Source organism: Corylus avellana, chromosome ca1, assembly GCF_901000735.1.
Source record: "Corylus avellana chromosome ca1, CavTom2PMs-1.0".
Taxonomy (NCBI): Eukaryota; Viridiplantae; Streptophyta; class Magnoliopsida; order Fagales; family Betulaceae; genus Corylus; species Corylus avellana.
In genome coordinates, this window is record NC_081541.1 from 36,517,751 (window position 1) to 36,535,336 (window position 17,586).

Here is a 17,586-nt window from a genome sequence, read left to right on the forward strand (position 1 = left end):
TTCATTGTTTGATTTATTCATTTACTATAGAGATGGCTATAAGATGGTTGAAAAATGAATAAATTTTAAAAGAAAAATACCTTAACTTTTCTTTTAAAGTCCTCAAGAGTAATTCAATTGGCTAGATCTCACAGCTTATAAAATAGAAGTTATTAATTCGAATCCTCACTCCTTTTAATCTCTTGTGTGGACACGTAAAGAAAAGGAAAAAAAACAAAAAAAAAAAATCCCTCTTTCTCTCTCTCTCACACAGACATGGTGTCTTGGTTGGTAGAGTCTGTAGAGAGCTCAGAGGCGAGGATGTTCTCAATGCGTGGAGATACGTACGAAAAATCATGTGTTTTATATTTTACGCGTAAGGTTAGAAATTATATATATATTTTTTATATTTATTTTACAATATTAATATGACAGTTTAATTCAATTTTTAAATTTGTTATTGGTTTTTTTTTTAAAAAGTGTAATAATTGTAAGATAAATGTTATTTTCTGACAATTTTCTATATTTGCATTTTATATATTATACTTTTTATATTACAGGGTACGTGTTACAATATTATTGATGCTGACATAACATAACAATATATTTTGTTCGATCTGAAAACACATCAATGGACCTGCTAATGTTTTTTTCTTGAAAAATGCTAGAAATTATAAATTTATTTAATATTCATTTTAACAAGGCTGATATCACATTTCCATCCAACTATTAAATTAATCATTGTTAAATAATAATAAAAAAATCCAATAATTCAATTTGTAAATTGTAGTGTCAGACAATTATATGATTAAATATAGTAGCTAGAATTACTGTTGTTGCTTACCTTATAGAGTTTTCAATCACTTTTTAAAACTCAAAAAAAAAAAAAAAAAAAAAAAAAATCAACTAAATGATGGCAAAGACAAATACTAGTATACTACATCTTTTATTATAGAGAAATAATTTGTGTCAATAATGTGTTCATATTTTTTATATATTTGATTACAAATTAGATCAAACATTAGATTTGTAGGGTCCACCATTGACTTATGTAGGGTTCACATAAGTCCTCAAATCTAATAATTGATTTGTAAGATTTTCGTTTGCCAAAAGTTGATTTTGTAATATGAGATGAGAAAAATATTGACACCAATCATTTCTAGTTATTATAAAGTTATTTACAAGAGAAGTGCTATTTAGTAAACGAGTAATGTTAGGTACCATCTTTTTATCCTCATAAAATCCTCTTAAAGTTGATGTGCCTTCTAAAATCATCATTAAAGTTTAGATGAATCATACTTGAATTTTGATTTAATGGTAATTTTGAAAGTCACATAAACTTTAAGAAGATTTTAGGAAAATAAAAAGATGGTACCTAATGTCACTTGTGGTAGACTCTAGTAATGCTAGAAGTTACTCTACCTTGTGTCCTTCTTGTGTCACTCCAAGAATGATGTGGCTTTTAAAATTACAATTGGCCTTATGATTGATCATTATTAAATTTTGATTAAATGCTGATTTTAAAAGCCACCTCATTCTTAGAGTGAGACGAGAGGAACATAAGAATGACTTTTATAATTACTCTATATTACTGCTATACAACTATGGTGATGTGACAATAAAAATCAACCATTGAATCAATGAGAGCTTACAACAAACAAACAAAAATTAATGACTGATTTTTATTGCCACATCAGCATTAATACGAGAATTTACTAAATATCATTTCTCCATTTATAAACTTACTTGGCAAACTATAATTTTTTTAATTATTTCAACAAATATGGACCATCATCTCAATTTGTAAACAAACTTATAACAAAAAGTCACAACAATAGCCCTCCATTAATTTTTTTTTTTTAAAAAAAGAAAGTAAAACTCTACGGTGTAAGCTAAAAGATAGGGCTCTCAAAATGGGTTGGCGTGTCAGGTTCGTGTCAACCCGTTTATGCTAACCCAAACACAACACGTTTTCTTAACAAATAACGCGACACGACATATGTAGCCCGTTTAAATAAACGTGTCATGTCGGGTTGACGCGACACGACCCGTAAACACGTTTAATTTAGATATTAATAAGTTCCAATCCGACACGTGAACAAGTTTAAAGAAAACCCATTCATTTCTTAGAACAAATCTGAGATAAAAATAAACACACACACACACACATATATATATATATATATATATATATATATATATATATATACTGGTCAAACGTGTCAACCTTGAACCAGCAGGTTGACACGGCCCGATGACCCGAACTCATTTAACTTAAACTCTAACCCTAAAATTACGTGTCATATTCGTGTTGAATTCACGACTTGGCAAACTAGAATTTTTTAATTATTTCAACAAATATGGACCATCATCTGAATTTGTAAAGAAATTTATAACAAAAAGTCACAACAATAGCCCTCCATTAAAAAAAAAAAAAAAAAAAAAAAATTCCACGATGTAAAGCTAAAAAGAGTAGGATAACACCAGCACAATTCAAACATCCACAAGCAAACAAGGCAATGCCACACGCCCAGCACACACCAACACGTGCACTCCCACGCCGCCACAGCCTCTTCACCTTTTTCCAACTACAGATGGAGTTGCAGCCAACGACCGGTCAATTTCAAATTACCATTCCAACTCTTCACCTACCAGTTCTCCTCCTTCCAACCAGATTTCCCAGTTCCACTCTTTTGTGAAATATATATAAACATTCGACTATAATTATTTAGGATGTTCCACAAGTTATTTGCAAAACGACAAGGTCGTTTTAGTGACATGGCGCGGAAGAGTTCCGGAGTCGGCGAGCTGAAGCCTATGCTTCACTTGCTACTTGCACTCTGCGTCCATTGGATCGCCGAGGAAATGACGGTTTCCGTTCTTGTTGACGTCATTACCGCCGCCCTCTGTCCCCAAGAGTCAACCTGCACCGAAGCTATTTATATTAGCGGTCTTCAACAAACGGTAACACGTTCTTGATTTTTTCTTTTCTCTGTTTTCGTGTTTTTTGTTTGGTTTTCGAGAAATTTGACCAAGAAAATGACTCAGCTCTGTTGGAAAAAGCCCCTTACGAGGTTGTTGAATTTGCCGTTATCTTGTTGGTGTCGTTTTAGATAAACCAAGAAGCTGAGCTGTAAAAGGGGTTTGAAAATGTCGTTTAGTTCTTCCAGAGGTTTATATGCAAAGAAACAGAGTTTTGTTTTTACAAAGAAAAGTTCAATTCGCACACACCCTCATTCGATTAAAGATCTTCGATTTTCCTTTGTTTTCTTTTCTTCGTTTTCTCGGGAATCAAACATGTTCTGGTCTTAGAATTCTGGGTTTGATTTGGTTGACATGGCTCTGGAGATGATCATAGGAGTAGTGTCTGTCTTTTCTCTTTTCCACATTGGCAGTTTGTAATTTTTTTTTTGTCATTTTTCGTTTTATGCTCATAGAATGAAAGATTTCTGAACTTTTCTCTGCAATTTGCAAGCGTTTTCTTAGAGACCAAACGCTCCCAGCAAACTATATGGCCTAAAAAGAAAAAAAAGGTCCCGCATGTTTTACAATCATTTTCCGGGAAGTCATCATGATTGCTGCATTTGGATTTCTCTGTTATTTTAAGCAATTTGAGATGGGATGTGATGTTAATTTCTTCCCAAAAACTGTCAAGATCAGCTTTTACTTTTACTTTTACTTTTACTTTAAGAGGTTAAATGGTTAGAGAGAATTTTTATTTATTTTTTATTTTTTTAATTCAATGCGAGAAAGGAGGGATTAAATGAAAATGGCTCATAAAATTTTTATATAGATACGACTCAAATTTAAAATACTAATTAGTGTCTTGGATTAGCATATTTTTATATTGTTTTATATCCACATTTCGACGTAATCCCAAATTCAACATGCGAGTTAGTGCCTCGGATAATGCAATATGATGAAAATGGGCCATAAGTTAAATATACACTTCTTCTACTTTTCCTTTGGATAATTATTATTATTATTATTGTTATTGGGATTGAATAATATTTTATGAGAAGCAGGAAGTGTGCAAAATGATTTCACCTGGGTTTTTCTACATAAATAAATTTATTATCCATTCTATAAACCGGTTTGGCTGGTACAAATTATTAATTTGTCCATTTCCAAGTAAATAAATCAGCCCTTCTCCCCTCTTATAGACGTCTCTTAAAGAAATTAATATAAAATTATGTAACCTATTTTTTATATATATATATATGTATTATTATTATTATTATTATTATTATTATTATTATTATTTTAAAAATAAAGGGTAAGTGGGATTATAGGCTACACAATTGAGATAGCTAGGTTACCTAAATGTCTTATGGTTTAAGGTAATTGGTAATTATGATTTAGGAAAGAAAGATGTTACTTGATAATATTGGGTTTGGCCAACAGTCAATTTTGAGTACAATAATAAAAAATCCTGAATATTCTGATGATGATTGATTGGATTTCAGGAGTAGCTAATTGTTCCTTGGAAGTGACATTGTTCAAATCTTGTATAATTGGGCGTTGGTCCTAATTATTGTTACTTTGATCTTTAGATTGGGTCACTTGGTAAAGTTATGAAATATGAGGCAGAAAGTAATTGGGTACACTAAAAAGTGGCTAGGGTTCCCCACCTCGTCCTTTCCTCTTTCTCCTCTCTTTATGCTAAATTCAATTTGCCTCTTCTTGTTATGATTTGCTTAGCTTATTGGCATGTAATTTAGGTCACGTTGGTTACACATAATCGCCATTCCTTTAGGCATAAGAGTAGTTACAGCTAGGAATAAATGGATTTAGAATATAATGGGTGCCGGCCACCTATAAAGTATTTTTGAAGTTTTTTTTTTTTGTTAAAAAAAAATTAATTTTAGGTTTATAGAAGAAAAAAAAAAATCATGAATTTTTTTTGGAAAACTTGTTTTATTCCTCTCATTTTTTAGAGCAATGAGGAATGGCTATTCCAAAGCCTAGTGTGCAACCAAACAATGGACTATGGAATATCCATTTTATTCTAGGAGGCTATTCTGCATACCAAACATGGGTATTCCTTTTAAGGCGGGTTTGGGATTATGTTATATTAAATTTGATTGATTTTCTCTTTTTTTTTTTTTTTTTAATTTTAAAACAAAATTTTACTTAGGGCGTTTGGTATTACAATTTTATAGACAAAAAATGTGATTTTAAATCAACCGCTCAACTTTGTTTTTAAAAATTACATTTCCAATTCGCACATTTTAAAATTACACTTTTTAGAATCGCAAATCCAAACGGGTAGTAACAAAAAGTGTTATACACCATGTGTAATTTAGTCCTATCCGTAAAGCACTATTTCTTGTGAAGAAATTGTGAAGATTGGGAAAATAAGAAGAATTTTCTGATTGAAATTTGTTTATAAATTGAGATTAAGTAAACATTTTTATTTGCAGATTGTTGGAGTTTTCAAGATGGTGGTACTTCCACTTTTAGGTCAGCTTGCAGATGAGTATGGGCGTAAGCCAATGCTCCTTCTCACTATATCTACTTCCATATTCCCTTTTGGTATGTTTTCTTTCCACATTTTTCATTATATTGCAAGTTAAATATTAAAAATAAAAAAAAGAATAAAAAATTGTCTAAATTTGAGAATTATTGAAAAGAAATCCCAAATATATGTCTATCTATATCTTGTGTGACAACCATGTCCTTATCTAAGTGTTCTTTTTGTTGAAATACATTTATTTGTTTTCAAAATTTGGTTGAGTTGTCCCCAAGAGGTAGCTCAATCAGTTGGGGATCACGACTTATGAAGCGGAGGTCACTAGTTCGAATCTCTCTCCCTCTCTTGTGTGGACATATCAAAAAAAAAATATATGTAGTTGTATGATTTGAGGGACACATTTTTGCCAAATTGGTTGGAGGAGAGGGTGGGGTTTGGGGGGGAGAAGAGAGCAACATTTTCTTTTCTCTTTAGAGTGAGTTTTTTTTTTTTTTGGGTGTGTGCGTGTGTAATAAAAACAATTATGGCGTGGGAAACTTTTGACATGGTATGTCGCATGTCCTTTCTCATGTCATGTTAGTAAAAAGAATGACATTATAATGCTAATGGATTAGATTTTTGTAACCTAAATTGTTTAGGGATAAAGAATGCTAAAGGTGCATTTGAGATTGCGATTTCGCAAGAATAATTTGCGTTTTTAAAAGATATCGCAAAACGTAAGGTGTTTGACATTGCGATTTAAAAAACACTTAATCTAAAATTGGATAAAGAAATTTGCGATTTCTATATGCAGGTTATGTGGTGCGCATTTGAAAAAGCGTGAATTTAAACCAAAATCATGATTTCGAATAACAAATATTTGATAAAAAAAATATTTTTTAACATATTTTACCAAACAGCTTTATGATTTAAAAAAATAGCGATTTTAAAAATATAATTTTTAAAAACGCAAATTTTAAAATCACACATATTAAAATCGCAATTTCAAACGGACCCTAAGGGGTTGGTGGTGAAGGCTTTAGAATTGTCTAAAGTTCGAATTCTCTTGGGTGTAAATAACTTTTTGGGGCCACACCTCTAGTGGAAGCTAGATTTAATCGATCCTTGTGGTGGGGGTGTATCACACGAGTCCGGAATTTATCCTTCAGGGACGGGTATACGAAGGGCCCTCCCTTAGGTGGTTCCCTGTCATAAAAAATGAAAATTGTTTAGGGATAAATTTGAATTTGCTTAAAATTCATGGAAGAAATTCAACCTTTGGCAATTTTAGTTATCAAAAGTGTCTTTTGCAGACACAGGATGTCCCTCTTTTTATGAACCATGTGCATCAAGAGGCATAAATGATTTATTTAAAGCATGCCTTTGCTTCATGCTAATGATATTGGTTAGCTGTGTTTCTTGTTTCAGCTATACTTGTCTGGAATCAGTCTAAGGGATTTGTATATGCTTACTATGTTCTTCGTACAATATCATACATTTTAAGTCAAGGGAGTATTTTCTGCATTGCTGTTGCTTATGCGGTAAGAGTATTTCCTTAGTGATTGAAAAACTCAGCAAGAGTGAATATTTGGGGTCACATTTTCCCTTCCTCTGGCAGGCAGATGTTGTTGATATCAGTAAGAGGGCTGCAGCTTTTAGTTGGATTACAGGTATTTCTTCTGCTTCGCACGTCTTGGGAAATCTACTCGCGCTTTTTCTTCCCGAAAAGTACATTTTTCCGGTATGCAGCGGTGTAACTTCAGCATTATCCATAACATCTTAATTCTGCCATCTTTTTTCTCTTGTTGATCATTTTACCAATCAAATCTTTTTGTTTCAGGTTTCAATCGCGCTCTTGATTTTTTGTCCAATTTACATGCAATTCTTTTTGGTTGAGACAGTTACATTGGCTCCCCAGAGGGACCAAGACTCAGCTTGCTTGTCTAAGATAATTAAGGTTCTCCATAACCGATACAAATCAATGAAAGATGCTGTAACAATTGTTATTAGCAGGTAGTTCTTTCTGCAAATGAGACGGCTTAAAATGTTCTCATCCTGTCTTTTTGTGGCAATCTATGTTAAATGCAAAACATTATATTGGGACATTCTCTTTGGCTTTAAGAGCTTCTTTTTTCTTTTACAGTCCGACACTAAGGGGCATTTCTCTTGTTTCCTTCTTCTATGAGTTGGGAATGTCTGGCATTACAGGTGTCTTAATGGTATGTGCCCTATTAATTTATGATTTAATCTGAATAACCTTATCATTTGAATTATTATTAATAAACCTTCCTGAGTAGAAGTCAAGTAAAACTCAGATATGCTCCCTTTGCATGGAATAGGGGATTTATTCTTTTCACAGTAAGAAATTTACAGCATTTTAATTTATGCAAAACACATCCTCTGTTTTTTTTAGGAACAAAAGTATTATTTCTTAGTTTTCAAAGTCATTTCAGTCAGAACCTTTAAGACAAATAATCTGAAAACAGACAAGTATGCAACAGAAGGGTTATTGGTAAAGTTATTTTTGTTGCTACTACTCTATAATTGGCCAAAATCTGACTGGCAAAAAGGGAGACAAATATGTCCATGAAACAATTTAGCGTACCTTGTTGGAGTAGGATTTGTTTAAGGTGGTTACTCCGATGATTGATAGTAATCCTAATGCTTAAAATATACAGACAAAGATGTTCAGAGTTGAAGAATATGGAAGCGGGGAAGGAATAGAAGGAGAAATGAGGAGAAACTTAGAGATGAAGAAGCCCTAGGCCTAGACCATAGAGAAGATGGAAGGGTGTGACAGCTGTGACAGCTGAAGACTTTTGAGGGAATCCGAATATCAAGCCAAAGGCTTTCCTCAATCTTTAGTATAGCACAAGACAATGCTTAATCAACTTATCTGCTCATAAGATAACAGTGGCAACCAATCCATTTAATTGAATCATGATAATTTGTGAAACAATATTATTACTGTTTCTTCTTTTAATTCAATGACTTAATGTTAATGCAACTCTCTGTGCAGTACTATCTGAAGGCTGTTTTTGGTTTTAACAAAAATCAATTTGCAGAAATTTTGTTGATGGTTGAAGCAGGTTCAATTTTTTCTCAGGTAAAGTCTATTATGGAGCTTATGTTTTCCATTTGTTTACTTAAGTAGTTTGATATACCTTGATAGTGAAGATTGTGATTTTACTAAAAACTGGAGATTGTGACTTATCCCTATGTCAAAATATGTGTTCTTTAAGATTTTAAACAATTCCTTGGGGTCAGCCTATGAGCGAAGCTAGAATATTACTTGATCCCTGTGTAGGGGACAATTTACACGGGTTTGAGGTTTAGCTAACAGGGGTGAGTACACGAAGTGGCCCTGCCTTGATTCCTCGTTATCAAAAAAAAAAAAGTTTGTGTCCTTCATAACTATATCATATACCTTCATATTGAGCATGGTGCTTTCCTATAGGAATTTTTTTACAATCCTTTGGGAATTTCTCATCCCATAATATATTTGGTTTTGTGGTTCTCTTCCAGATGTTGGTGCTTCCACTATTCAACCCATTGGTTGGAGAGAAAGTGATATTGTGCACAGCTTTACTTGCATCCATAGCTTATGTAAGTCACCTTAATTTTTTCATCCTCACCAAAGAAAGTAAAAAAAAAACACTAATACTGATTTTTGCTTTGCAGGCATTATTCAATGGCCTTGCTTGGGCTGCATGGGTATGTACATACTTGATGAATGTTATGGTTGTTTCCTGAAGGCAGAATTTCTATGTTCTTGAATGATATATGGCTTATTAATACATACATAGTTGGGTAGCTTTGAATGTATTAAATTTTGGAAACAAATTGGTACAAGATAAATATTTAGTATACCTTCTATGCTGTAGTAAGTGTTTGGGGAAACCTTCACAAAACCTCCTTCAACTTCCACTCGTTTTGATACTACCATTTCAATTAAGAATATCGAACTTTCAGTTTCTTTCAATTACTCTATTCCATTAGGATTTTCCATAATATTTTGTTAAAATTCCCAAAATACCTTTTTTTATTTTTTTATTTTATATAAAAAAATAATAAATGTTGCAAATATGTTTTTTTTTTTAATAAAAAAATAAACGTTTGAATCTTTACAATTTTTTATAATAAAAAAAAAGGGTATTTTGAAAATTTTGAAAAGATTTAATGAAAAAAATTGATCGTTCAATATCTTAAATTGAGAGTTTTTGAAATTTGAGGGGGCAATTTCGAAATGTGTGGAAGTTCAATGGGGTTTTTTGAAGTTTCCCATAAGTATTTCATTTGCATATAACGAAATTGATTTTTTTTAAGAAAGATCTAAGGGTCAGAGAAAGCGTTAGTGATATTGATCGTCTATTTTTTTTTTGGTTTTATTTTTAAGAATCCATTTCCCTTTTGGATTTTTAGAATCAGTCGTGTTCATAATGATGTGACATTGCAACACTGCAGGTACCATTCCTGGGTTCCTCATTTAAAATTGTTGTTGTTCTTGTAAAACCTTCTGTAAGTATTGGATGTCTCAGTATTTTTATTTATTAATTGAATGGGATTCTTCACTTCACAATTCAATTCTAATGGTCATTCCATTTTGCTCTCAAATTCTTGATATGCAGACATATGCTATCATTTCAAAAGCATCAAGCTCAAACAATCAGGTTTGAAAAATACCTTTGATCCATTATCTTGCACTCCATATTTTTTTCCTCATTAATTAGGATTTCCACCATAAAGCCTCTCTTATGCTTACTGTTGAAAGAGAGAATTTTGGTTTATGTGATTTCATAAAAATTGAGATAGCCTGCTAAATTTGATTGTGTTATTGTCCCATAAGTGACACAATTGTTCTAGAACTTGAGTTTTAAACTTCTTCAAATTATTATATTAAACTGGACTGGAAAACAATTGAGCCAATTCACTTTGTAATTAGTGCAAATCTGTTTAAGCTTGAGCTCTGGATAAGTTTTTGAGTCTAATGTGTGGGCTTTAGGCATATTGGTGAGTTCAGACCAATTTTTCTACTGCATTCACTTGAGAATTGGATGAGAAAACTTCAGGGGAAGGTCATGTAAAACAAAAGTAGAAATAAAGTTAAAATAAAGTCAACAAAACATTTTAAAAGGGGTTAACTTCACAAAAGGCTTCCTAAACTTACATGCTTTTGAGAAGACCTGCCAAAGTTCAAAAACTCTCAATTTCACCTCTCAAACTTCTAATTTGATGCAATTTATCCATCTCCATTAGGATTTGGTGTTAAATCCTAACGGAACCTATGAAAAATACCAAAATACCCTCAACTTTTTCCCTTTTTTTATTTTTTTATTTTTAGTGTGAAATTAAGGGTAAATTTGAAATCTTATAAAAGTTTCGAGGGTATAAAAGTAATTTCATCCATTTTAATGTATGTTTAACGCCAAATCTTAATGGATGGCGGTAGATTGCATCAAATTAAAAGTTTAAGGGGTGAAATTGAGAACTTTTAAACTTTGAAAAATCTTCTCAAAACATGTGAAAGTTCAAGGAGCCTTGTGAATTTCCATTTTTAAAAATCTACTTCACTTATTATGTAAGTAATTACTTATCCTCTATTTCTTTTTTTACAGGGAAAATCACAGGGATTTATCGCTGGTGTGGAAGCAATAGCAAGTTTTTTATCACCACTTGCAATGAGTCCATTGACTTGTGAGTGAACCAAGTCATCTCTTTTTTTTTTTTTTTTTTTGTTGGGATGAATGAGTAAATTTATACCAACAAACGAGCAAATACAACCTCACTTTAGCAATTAGCTAAAGTAACACAAGACCAAAACAAAAAATCTGCAAAAAGCAGCTGTAGTGACAAACTCAACCAACTACAAATTACAGCAAAACAGCCCCAAAGACCGCATAAATCCACATTACCAACTGTACCATGAAACTTTCCTTTCCCTGCAACCTGAGTTCTCACCTCCCAATGAATTTTCTGCACAAGTTTCTCCTCAGTGAGAGAAAGACCCTCCATGTCTGATTTCATTATGATTCCTCCACAAGTTATAGATGGTAGCTCCAAACACTAAGCCAACGTAGTCTTCTTCTTCTGCCAATGTTGAATAACCATAGAGATCACATCAGCCCAACTAGTTGGGGGAGCAGCAACATTACACTTCACCATGACTTGGCACCATACATGCCTGCTGAAGCCACACAAAAAAAGAACAAATTCTCTCTATCTTCTATTCCATTTCTGCAGAAATTACGTTGGACATCACCTTTGAAACCCCATTACAGCAATTTTCCTATCGAGAATGCATTTTTTTATGGCTAACCAAAAGATGAAAGCATGTTTCGGTTGGATTTTTGTACTAGTAACCATACTTCTAATCTCCCTCTGTTTGGAGAGGTCATTGAGACTCTAATGTTCCATGTGACTATCTTCCTACAGTAGGTGAAAATTCCCTACCCTGATGTGCCCCTTCCTCCTCCTGAACTTTCCCTTTTAACATTCATCCACAAACCAGAAAATATACATTCCATTCTCTTGCAAATACACATCTACCTTACCAAATTGCTTCCAAATGGAATATGCGAGGACATTTTTTGGTCTAATAGTCTCCGATTGGTGAGATCTGCATGTTCTTTGCCTTCTTCGAGGCGTTCTTGATCTTTAATCTTTACGCTCCTTCAAGACAATAACTCATTAGGAGAACTCGCTGGTGGGGTGCCAACGGGTCTCACTATGATGCTTAAGTTAGTTCATTTGAGAAAAGTCTGCCCAATATCCAATAATTGAGTCTAGGGTTTATACATGGTATAAGGGCCTATTTATAGGCTAGGATTAGGTCCTGAGACTTCGACTTGCCCTAGAAGTGTTGAGAGTTGTTGCCCATTATTCTTCTGATGGGCTGATATTGGTCTTAACTCTTAAGGCTCATGATGTTATCATGCGGGCTAATAGAGTGGAATTATTTCCAACAGAATCTACTGTCTTCTTAACTAAGAAGTAAGGTAAAGGTTTATCAAGGAACTGACCAACAAGATAGTGCAAAGTCCCAAACGATTTCTCAGTTTGAAACAACCCTCTCCAAGTCATCTTTGTTAAGTGAATGTTGCAATTGTTTCATCTTTATTTCTAACCAGTTAAAATTTTATCTCAGCATGGTTCCTATCTACTAGTGCTCCATTCAACTGCAAAGGTTTCAGCATAATCTGTGCATCCATATGTATGGTGAGCATTTCTCTCTCTCTCTCTCTCTCTAAACTATCTCTCTCTCTCTCTCTCTCTCTCTCAATTAACTCTACATTTTCATTTCCTCAGGTTATTGCATTATGTTATGCTTGCTTCCTTAAACTTGATACACCCTCAAGTCATGACTCTGAGGATGATGATGTTGAAGCACCACTTCTAGGTGATGGATAGCTAATCACTTGATTGTAAGTCCCATGTAAAATTTCTTCTTGGTGGATGATGTAAATATGTGGGGTGCCTTGAGTAATCTTGTAAAAATGTTAGTGCAAATAAAATTTGAGTATTCATTTTTCCTTTACAAATCTGTTCTCTTCCCTACATGTTCCTTTTCACATTTGCATAATTTGCCTTCCTTTAGGAATAATAATAATAATAATGTGAATGATGAATAAGGCTTCACTTGCCCTTGCACTCTCTCGAGGCATATGAGTAACATATATATATATATTGACAAAAGAGAGAGATAGTATATGAGTAACATATATATATATATATATATATATATATATGTTACCTATATGTCATATATATATATATATTGGACAAAAGAGAGAGGAGAGAGAGATTTAAAGCAGACGTCAAGATTGACTAACACCCAAATATATTTATTTACATTATTAATTATAGGGCAATTACAAAATCTAAAGATTTTGATAAATTGAATGTTCAAGTTTATCTTTCTGGGAGAGCAAAATTATAAAGAGTAAATCCAGATTTTACATCATATTTCCTTGCATTGAATCTTTCTCCCATATATATATATATTTTTTTTTTTTTTCTCTCCTTTTCTTTTCACTTTTGATACTTATGTAGGTTGAACTTCTTAATTTGTGATCTCCACATATTTATGTCCTTTTTTTTTTGTTTTAAATACTTTTTGGTAAGATTATGTAACTCTTCCATCTCTTGGTCTGAGGTTCTAATTTTATCTTCAAGCGCATATAGTTTTCATCTTAGGTGATTTTAGATAATTTTTATCTGCTTAAAAGTTTTTTATTTTTTTATTTTATTTTATTTTTAAATATAATTCAAGACAAGAAAGTAACATATGATTTTGATAGTCAAAATCTAGTTGAAACATTACTTACCCACTTACCCCCAAGTATCAGCGGTTTTACAATCATAACGTCAAAATTTAACTTTTTGTAATGTCGGTATCCTATATTTCAGCACCTTTTAATTCTACCAGTCCATTAATATTTTTTTTTAATTTTTTTTTTCCAAATATGGAACTTCCATTGATAAAATTTCATGAGCATAAAACTCTTACAACACAAAGGATATATCTTTGAAAAATCATAGCCAAAAGCTATGAAGATTATAAAGTCATAAAAATGATTTCAAGCTTCTTCTAACTCATGTACAATTACATTTAGGAATATATCTGCTTCGTGCAGACTAGATCTAGGACATGGATAGCCCAAATACAAAAACAAAAATAAAAAATAACTAGAAATTAAAAATCCGGCCGTGAGAGTTAAGCCCCCACATCGATCTACTCCATCATTCACTCGACAAACAAAATAAAAAACAAAAACCCCACAAGCAGTAGCGGAGGAGCACGACATCGTAGACATCCCTTCGGAAGACACGCCTTGACCGAAAAAGACAATCAGATTAAGGTTGAAGAGACTGGATTTGGATCTAGATATACAAACTAGATCTAAAACAACCCGTCAGAAATGGAGAGCGAAGGAGCCTATAGAGAATACACCAAGCACTGCTACCATGAAAGGAGAGGAGGGAAAATCTAGATCTTCCCTCCTCTTAAAGTTCTTCTTGGTGTTGTCTAGAAGAAAAACAGAGAGAGGGAGAGAGAGATTAATTCTAGAGAGAAGACAAAGCCTCACTTTCTAGAATCGTTTATTCCGATAAGTTATGTTAATGTTATCCATTAATATTTTTTATTAAATCTTAATGGATGACGCCAAAATGCTCAAAATATCTATTTTTAATTTCTTTTACGAAAAAAATAAAAATAAAAATAAAATTTCCCTTGGCTCGTGGGTCAGCCATAGGTTTAGACTAGTCGTGGGCTTGGTGAACTGAACCTAGGGTACCAGACCCACAACCAAGCGGTAAACCATAAATGGTATGAGTGAAATTAAAAGGGGTTGAAATATGAGATACTAACATTACAAAAATTAAAACTTTAAAGTTATAATTACAAAACCTTTGATACTTTGGGCGGGTAAAATAAAGTTTCTCCCAAAATCTTCTAGGGCCTACTTTTCTTTGGTTATTGTATTTAAGAAAATGTGCCAAGTGCAAATGCAATTAGGATGCAAAAATTCACTTTCCTGACTTTCAAATAGTTCTAACATAATTAAGTTTTGTCCCCAAAAGATAACTTAATCGGTTGAGGATTATCTCATAAAGTAAATGTCACTAATTTGAATTCCCTTCCCCTCTTGTGCGGACATGTAAAAAAAAAAAAACACACACACACACAGAGTTATTTTTTTATTTTTTATTTTTAATTAATTAATTAATTTTTAATACAAACAGGTTTTCCTTCACTGAACAAACCAACTCAGAAAATTCAAAACCTGAGTCTTAATTTACATATTTTTAATGTGCAAAAAATTATTTAAAATGTAACTCGGACTTACACTTGATCCACGAAAAAGAAAAAGATAAAATAGAAGAAGATAAAAAATTAAAGAAGCGTGTATTAAATTTTCATGGTTTACAAATTTGTCACAAATAAATTTATGCTTAGTGCGGTTGAATTAAATTAAGATAACAGTTTTAATTCTTTTCCATGCTTATTATTTTTCAAAATAGTACAAAAAGCTTTATATATATATATATATAAAGGAGGTTGTACATAACTAATTGAATCCGAAATCGATGAACCAATCTACCCGAATTGATCCGACCCGCCAAAAATATCAGAGACAAGAAGTAAAGAGATAAAGGGCTAAAGAGCACAGAGCTTAGTTTGCCATGAAAGCATAAGAAGTTGAAGCAGCTATGGAAATTTTCTCTCCCTCAGCCACAATCACAAAACCCCATATATTTCCAAGCAAAGCTTACAAAACCCAACCCCAAAATCCCACTATAAACATCAAATTCTCCAATTCACCAAACAAAAGGAACCACCTTTATCTCTCTTTTTCTAATTCTTCTTTCATTTCTTTTGTATGTCTCTCTACCACATCAACAACAAATACATTAACTTCCAGTTCCCTTTCTTTGTCTTCCACTCCATGTGACAACCACCATTGGCTGGTGCTCATGGAGGCTCCTCCACAAGGCGTCAATTCCAAGCCAGAAGTTATTGACTACTACGTTAAGACCTTAAAAAGAGTTTTGGGCAGGTGGGTATGTTTCATTTCTTGTCACATTACAGTGTTTGGTTTTGGTCTGAGTTCTGCTTTGGTTGTGGTTTTGAACAGTGAGAAGGATGCTCAGATGTGTATATATGATGCTTCTTGGGATACCCAGTTCGGCTTTTGCTGTGACATTGATGAAGAAACTTCCCGCGAGCTCGCCGGTAAGTTTCTAGTCTTTTTCACTTTCTTTGATTGGATTCTAGTTTGCAGTAGACCGAATCATCTGACTGTGCTTCAATTCTGTATCTTATTGATGCTTTAGATTTTGTGTTGGTGAGAAATTGAAATTGTGAGAAGTGTTGTTAATTTATTATTACCATTAATGTTCAGTGAGTGTCTTGTAGGCTTACCGGGGGTTTTATCGGTTAGGCCTGACCCAGATTATAGTTCTGTTAAAAATACATTTGGTTCTTCAATCATTCAATCAAGTATTCTATCAAGCTCACAAATTGGAAGTACTGTGTTGTTTCCTTTGGGGAATACCAAACACTGGCTTGTCCGAATGGCCATGCCGGGCGTTGGAGTTGTTACAAAGGCTCAAATGGTCGATTATTATGGTCAAACACTGACCAAGGTTTTGGGGAAGTAAGTAAACAACGTTTGAGGTTCTTGTTTTTCCCCTGTTCTATTTGATTGTGCCATTTCCATCAGAGCATCATTTTGTTCTCTTCACCCTGAAATTGGAGTAATAATTTTTTTAGTGAGAAGGATGCACAAATGTGTATATATCATGTTTCTTGGCAGTCAAACTTTGGATTCTGTTGTGAACTTGACGACGAATGTGCACAGGAACTAGCTGGTTAGTATTTGTGTTTACTCTCTTTATTTGCTACATGAGTAATTCTAAATGTCACCCTCATGTTCTTCTTCTGTCATCCCAAAACTGATGTGACTTTTAAAATTACTATTGGATCAAAATTCAATAGTAATTTATCCTCCTATGTTTGTGATATTGATGTATTTAATGCTTCCATATGGTGCAGGTGTACCTGGTGTTTTATCTGTTCAGCCAGACAAGAATTTTGAGTCAAAGAATAAGGATTATGGAGGTTTTTCCCTTTGTTTTATTTAAATACAACCTTTTTCATATAATATTATTTGCAATTCTACCTTAGAGAAGATATAATATCATCCATGCTTTCGCCTGCTTAGAATTTTACTTCTCTCTTTGAGCATGATTGTATATATTGAAATCTTGACCTCAGACATATATTAAATATATGAACTAATTAATTTCGAGCACTCTTTTTCCTTTTTTGGTATTCCGATCATTGCTGCTTGATAGGCCTGTGTGTCAATGAAAGTAAATAACAGTAGCACTATTAAGCATTATTTGTGTCAGGTCACAACAAATATGTGTTTTCGAGATGATAATCCTTAATTAACTAAATTGTTTGTGCAATGAAATTGTATAGCGGATGAACTTCTTTGTAGCAGAGATGAGTCTTTTCCCTGGTTCTACTTGTGCTTCGGACTTGGGAAGACTTAGTAATGTATAGCAAATGAAAATTATGTCGCAGAAGATATTCTTGAGTTTGTGGTAGAGCATGACCTTGCAATGGAATGCACAAAATCTCAATT

General features: G+C 33.0%; 2 protein-coding genes across 3 annotated transcripts; both read left to right on the forward strand.

Moving 5' to 3' along the window:
* Nucleotides 1-2,635: 2,635 nt before the first annotated feature.
* On the forward strand, nt 2,636-12,971 carry LOC132162937 (uncharacterized). Its single transcript, XM_059573147.1, has 14 exons — nt 2,636-2,943; nt 5,403-5,514; nt 6,860-6,972; nt 7,050-7,172; nt 7,272-7,444; nt 7,575-7,650; nt 8,451-8,537; nt 8,957-9,037; nt 9,113-9,145; nt 9,896-9,949; nt 10,060-10,101; nt 11,047-11,125; nt 12,576-12,646; nt 12,737-12,971. The coding sequence occupies exons 1-14, from the start codon at nt 2,713-2,715 to the stop codon at nt 12,836-12,838; spliced, it is 1,377 nt and encodes a 458-aa protein (XP_059429130.1). The 5' UTR covers nt 2,636-2,712; the 3' UTR covers nt 12,839-12,971.
* Nucleotides 12,972-15,622: 2,651 nt separating this feature from the next.
* Nucleotides 15,623-17,556, forward strand: LOC132167569 (organelle RRM domain-containing protein 1, chloroplastic-like). 2 transcript variants are annotated; one of them, XM_059578581.1, is made up of 5 exons: nt 15,623-15,990; nt 16,069-16,166; nt 16,350-16,590; nt 16,707-16,804; nt 16,989-17,556. In XM_059578581.1, exons 1-5 carry the CDS (start codon nt 15,644-15,646, stop codon nt 17,075-17,077), a joined length of 873 nt encoding a protein of 290 aa, XP_059434564.1. In that variant the 5' UTR covers nt 15,623-15,643; the 3' UTR covers nt 17,078-17,556. The 2 variants fall into 2 exon arrangements, with proteins under 2 accessions (XP_059434564.1, XP_059434563.1); XM_059578580.1 differs by having other exon boundaries at nt 15,623-16,166.
* The last annotated feature ends 30 nt before the right edge of the window (nt 17,557-17,586 follow it).

What these genes read in the sequence shown, in the direction of transcription:
- LOC132162937 (XM_059573147.1), top strand. Translation starts at nt 2,713, where the DNA reads ATGTTCCACAAGTTATTTGCAAAACGACAAGGTCGTTTTAGTGACATG. An exon ending in TACTTGCATCCATAGCTTAT is followed by an intron (nt 9,038 to 9,112) that starts GTAAGTCACCTT and finishes TTTGCTTTGCAG; the next exon opens with GCATTATTCAATGGCCTTGC. An exon ending in TGCAATGAGTCCATTGACTT is followed by an intron (nt 11,126 to 12,575) that starts GTGAGTGAACCA and finishes ATTTTATCTCAG; the next exon opens with CATGGTTCCTATCTACTAGT.
- LOC132167569 (XM_059578580.1), top strand. Translation starts at nt 15,644, where the DNA reads ATGGAAATTTTCTCTCCCTCAGCCACAATCACAAAACCCCATATATTT. An exon ending in AACTTCCCGCGAGCTCGCCG is followed by an intron (nt 16,167 to 16,349) that starts GTAAGTTTCTAG and finishes AGTGTCTTGTAG; the next exon opens with GCTTACCGGGGGTTTTATCG. An exon ending in ATGTGCACAGGAACTAGCTG is followed by an intron (nt 16,805 to 16,988) that starts GTTAGTATTTGT and finishes CATATGGTGCAG; the next exon opens with GTGTACCTGGTGTTTTATCT.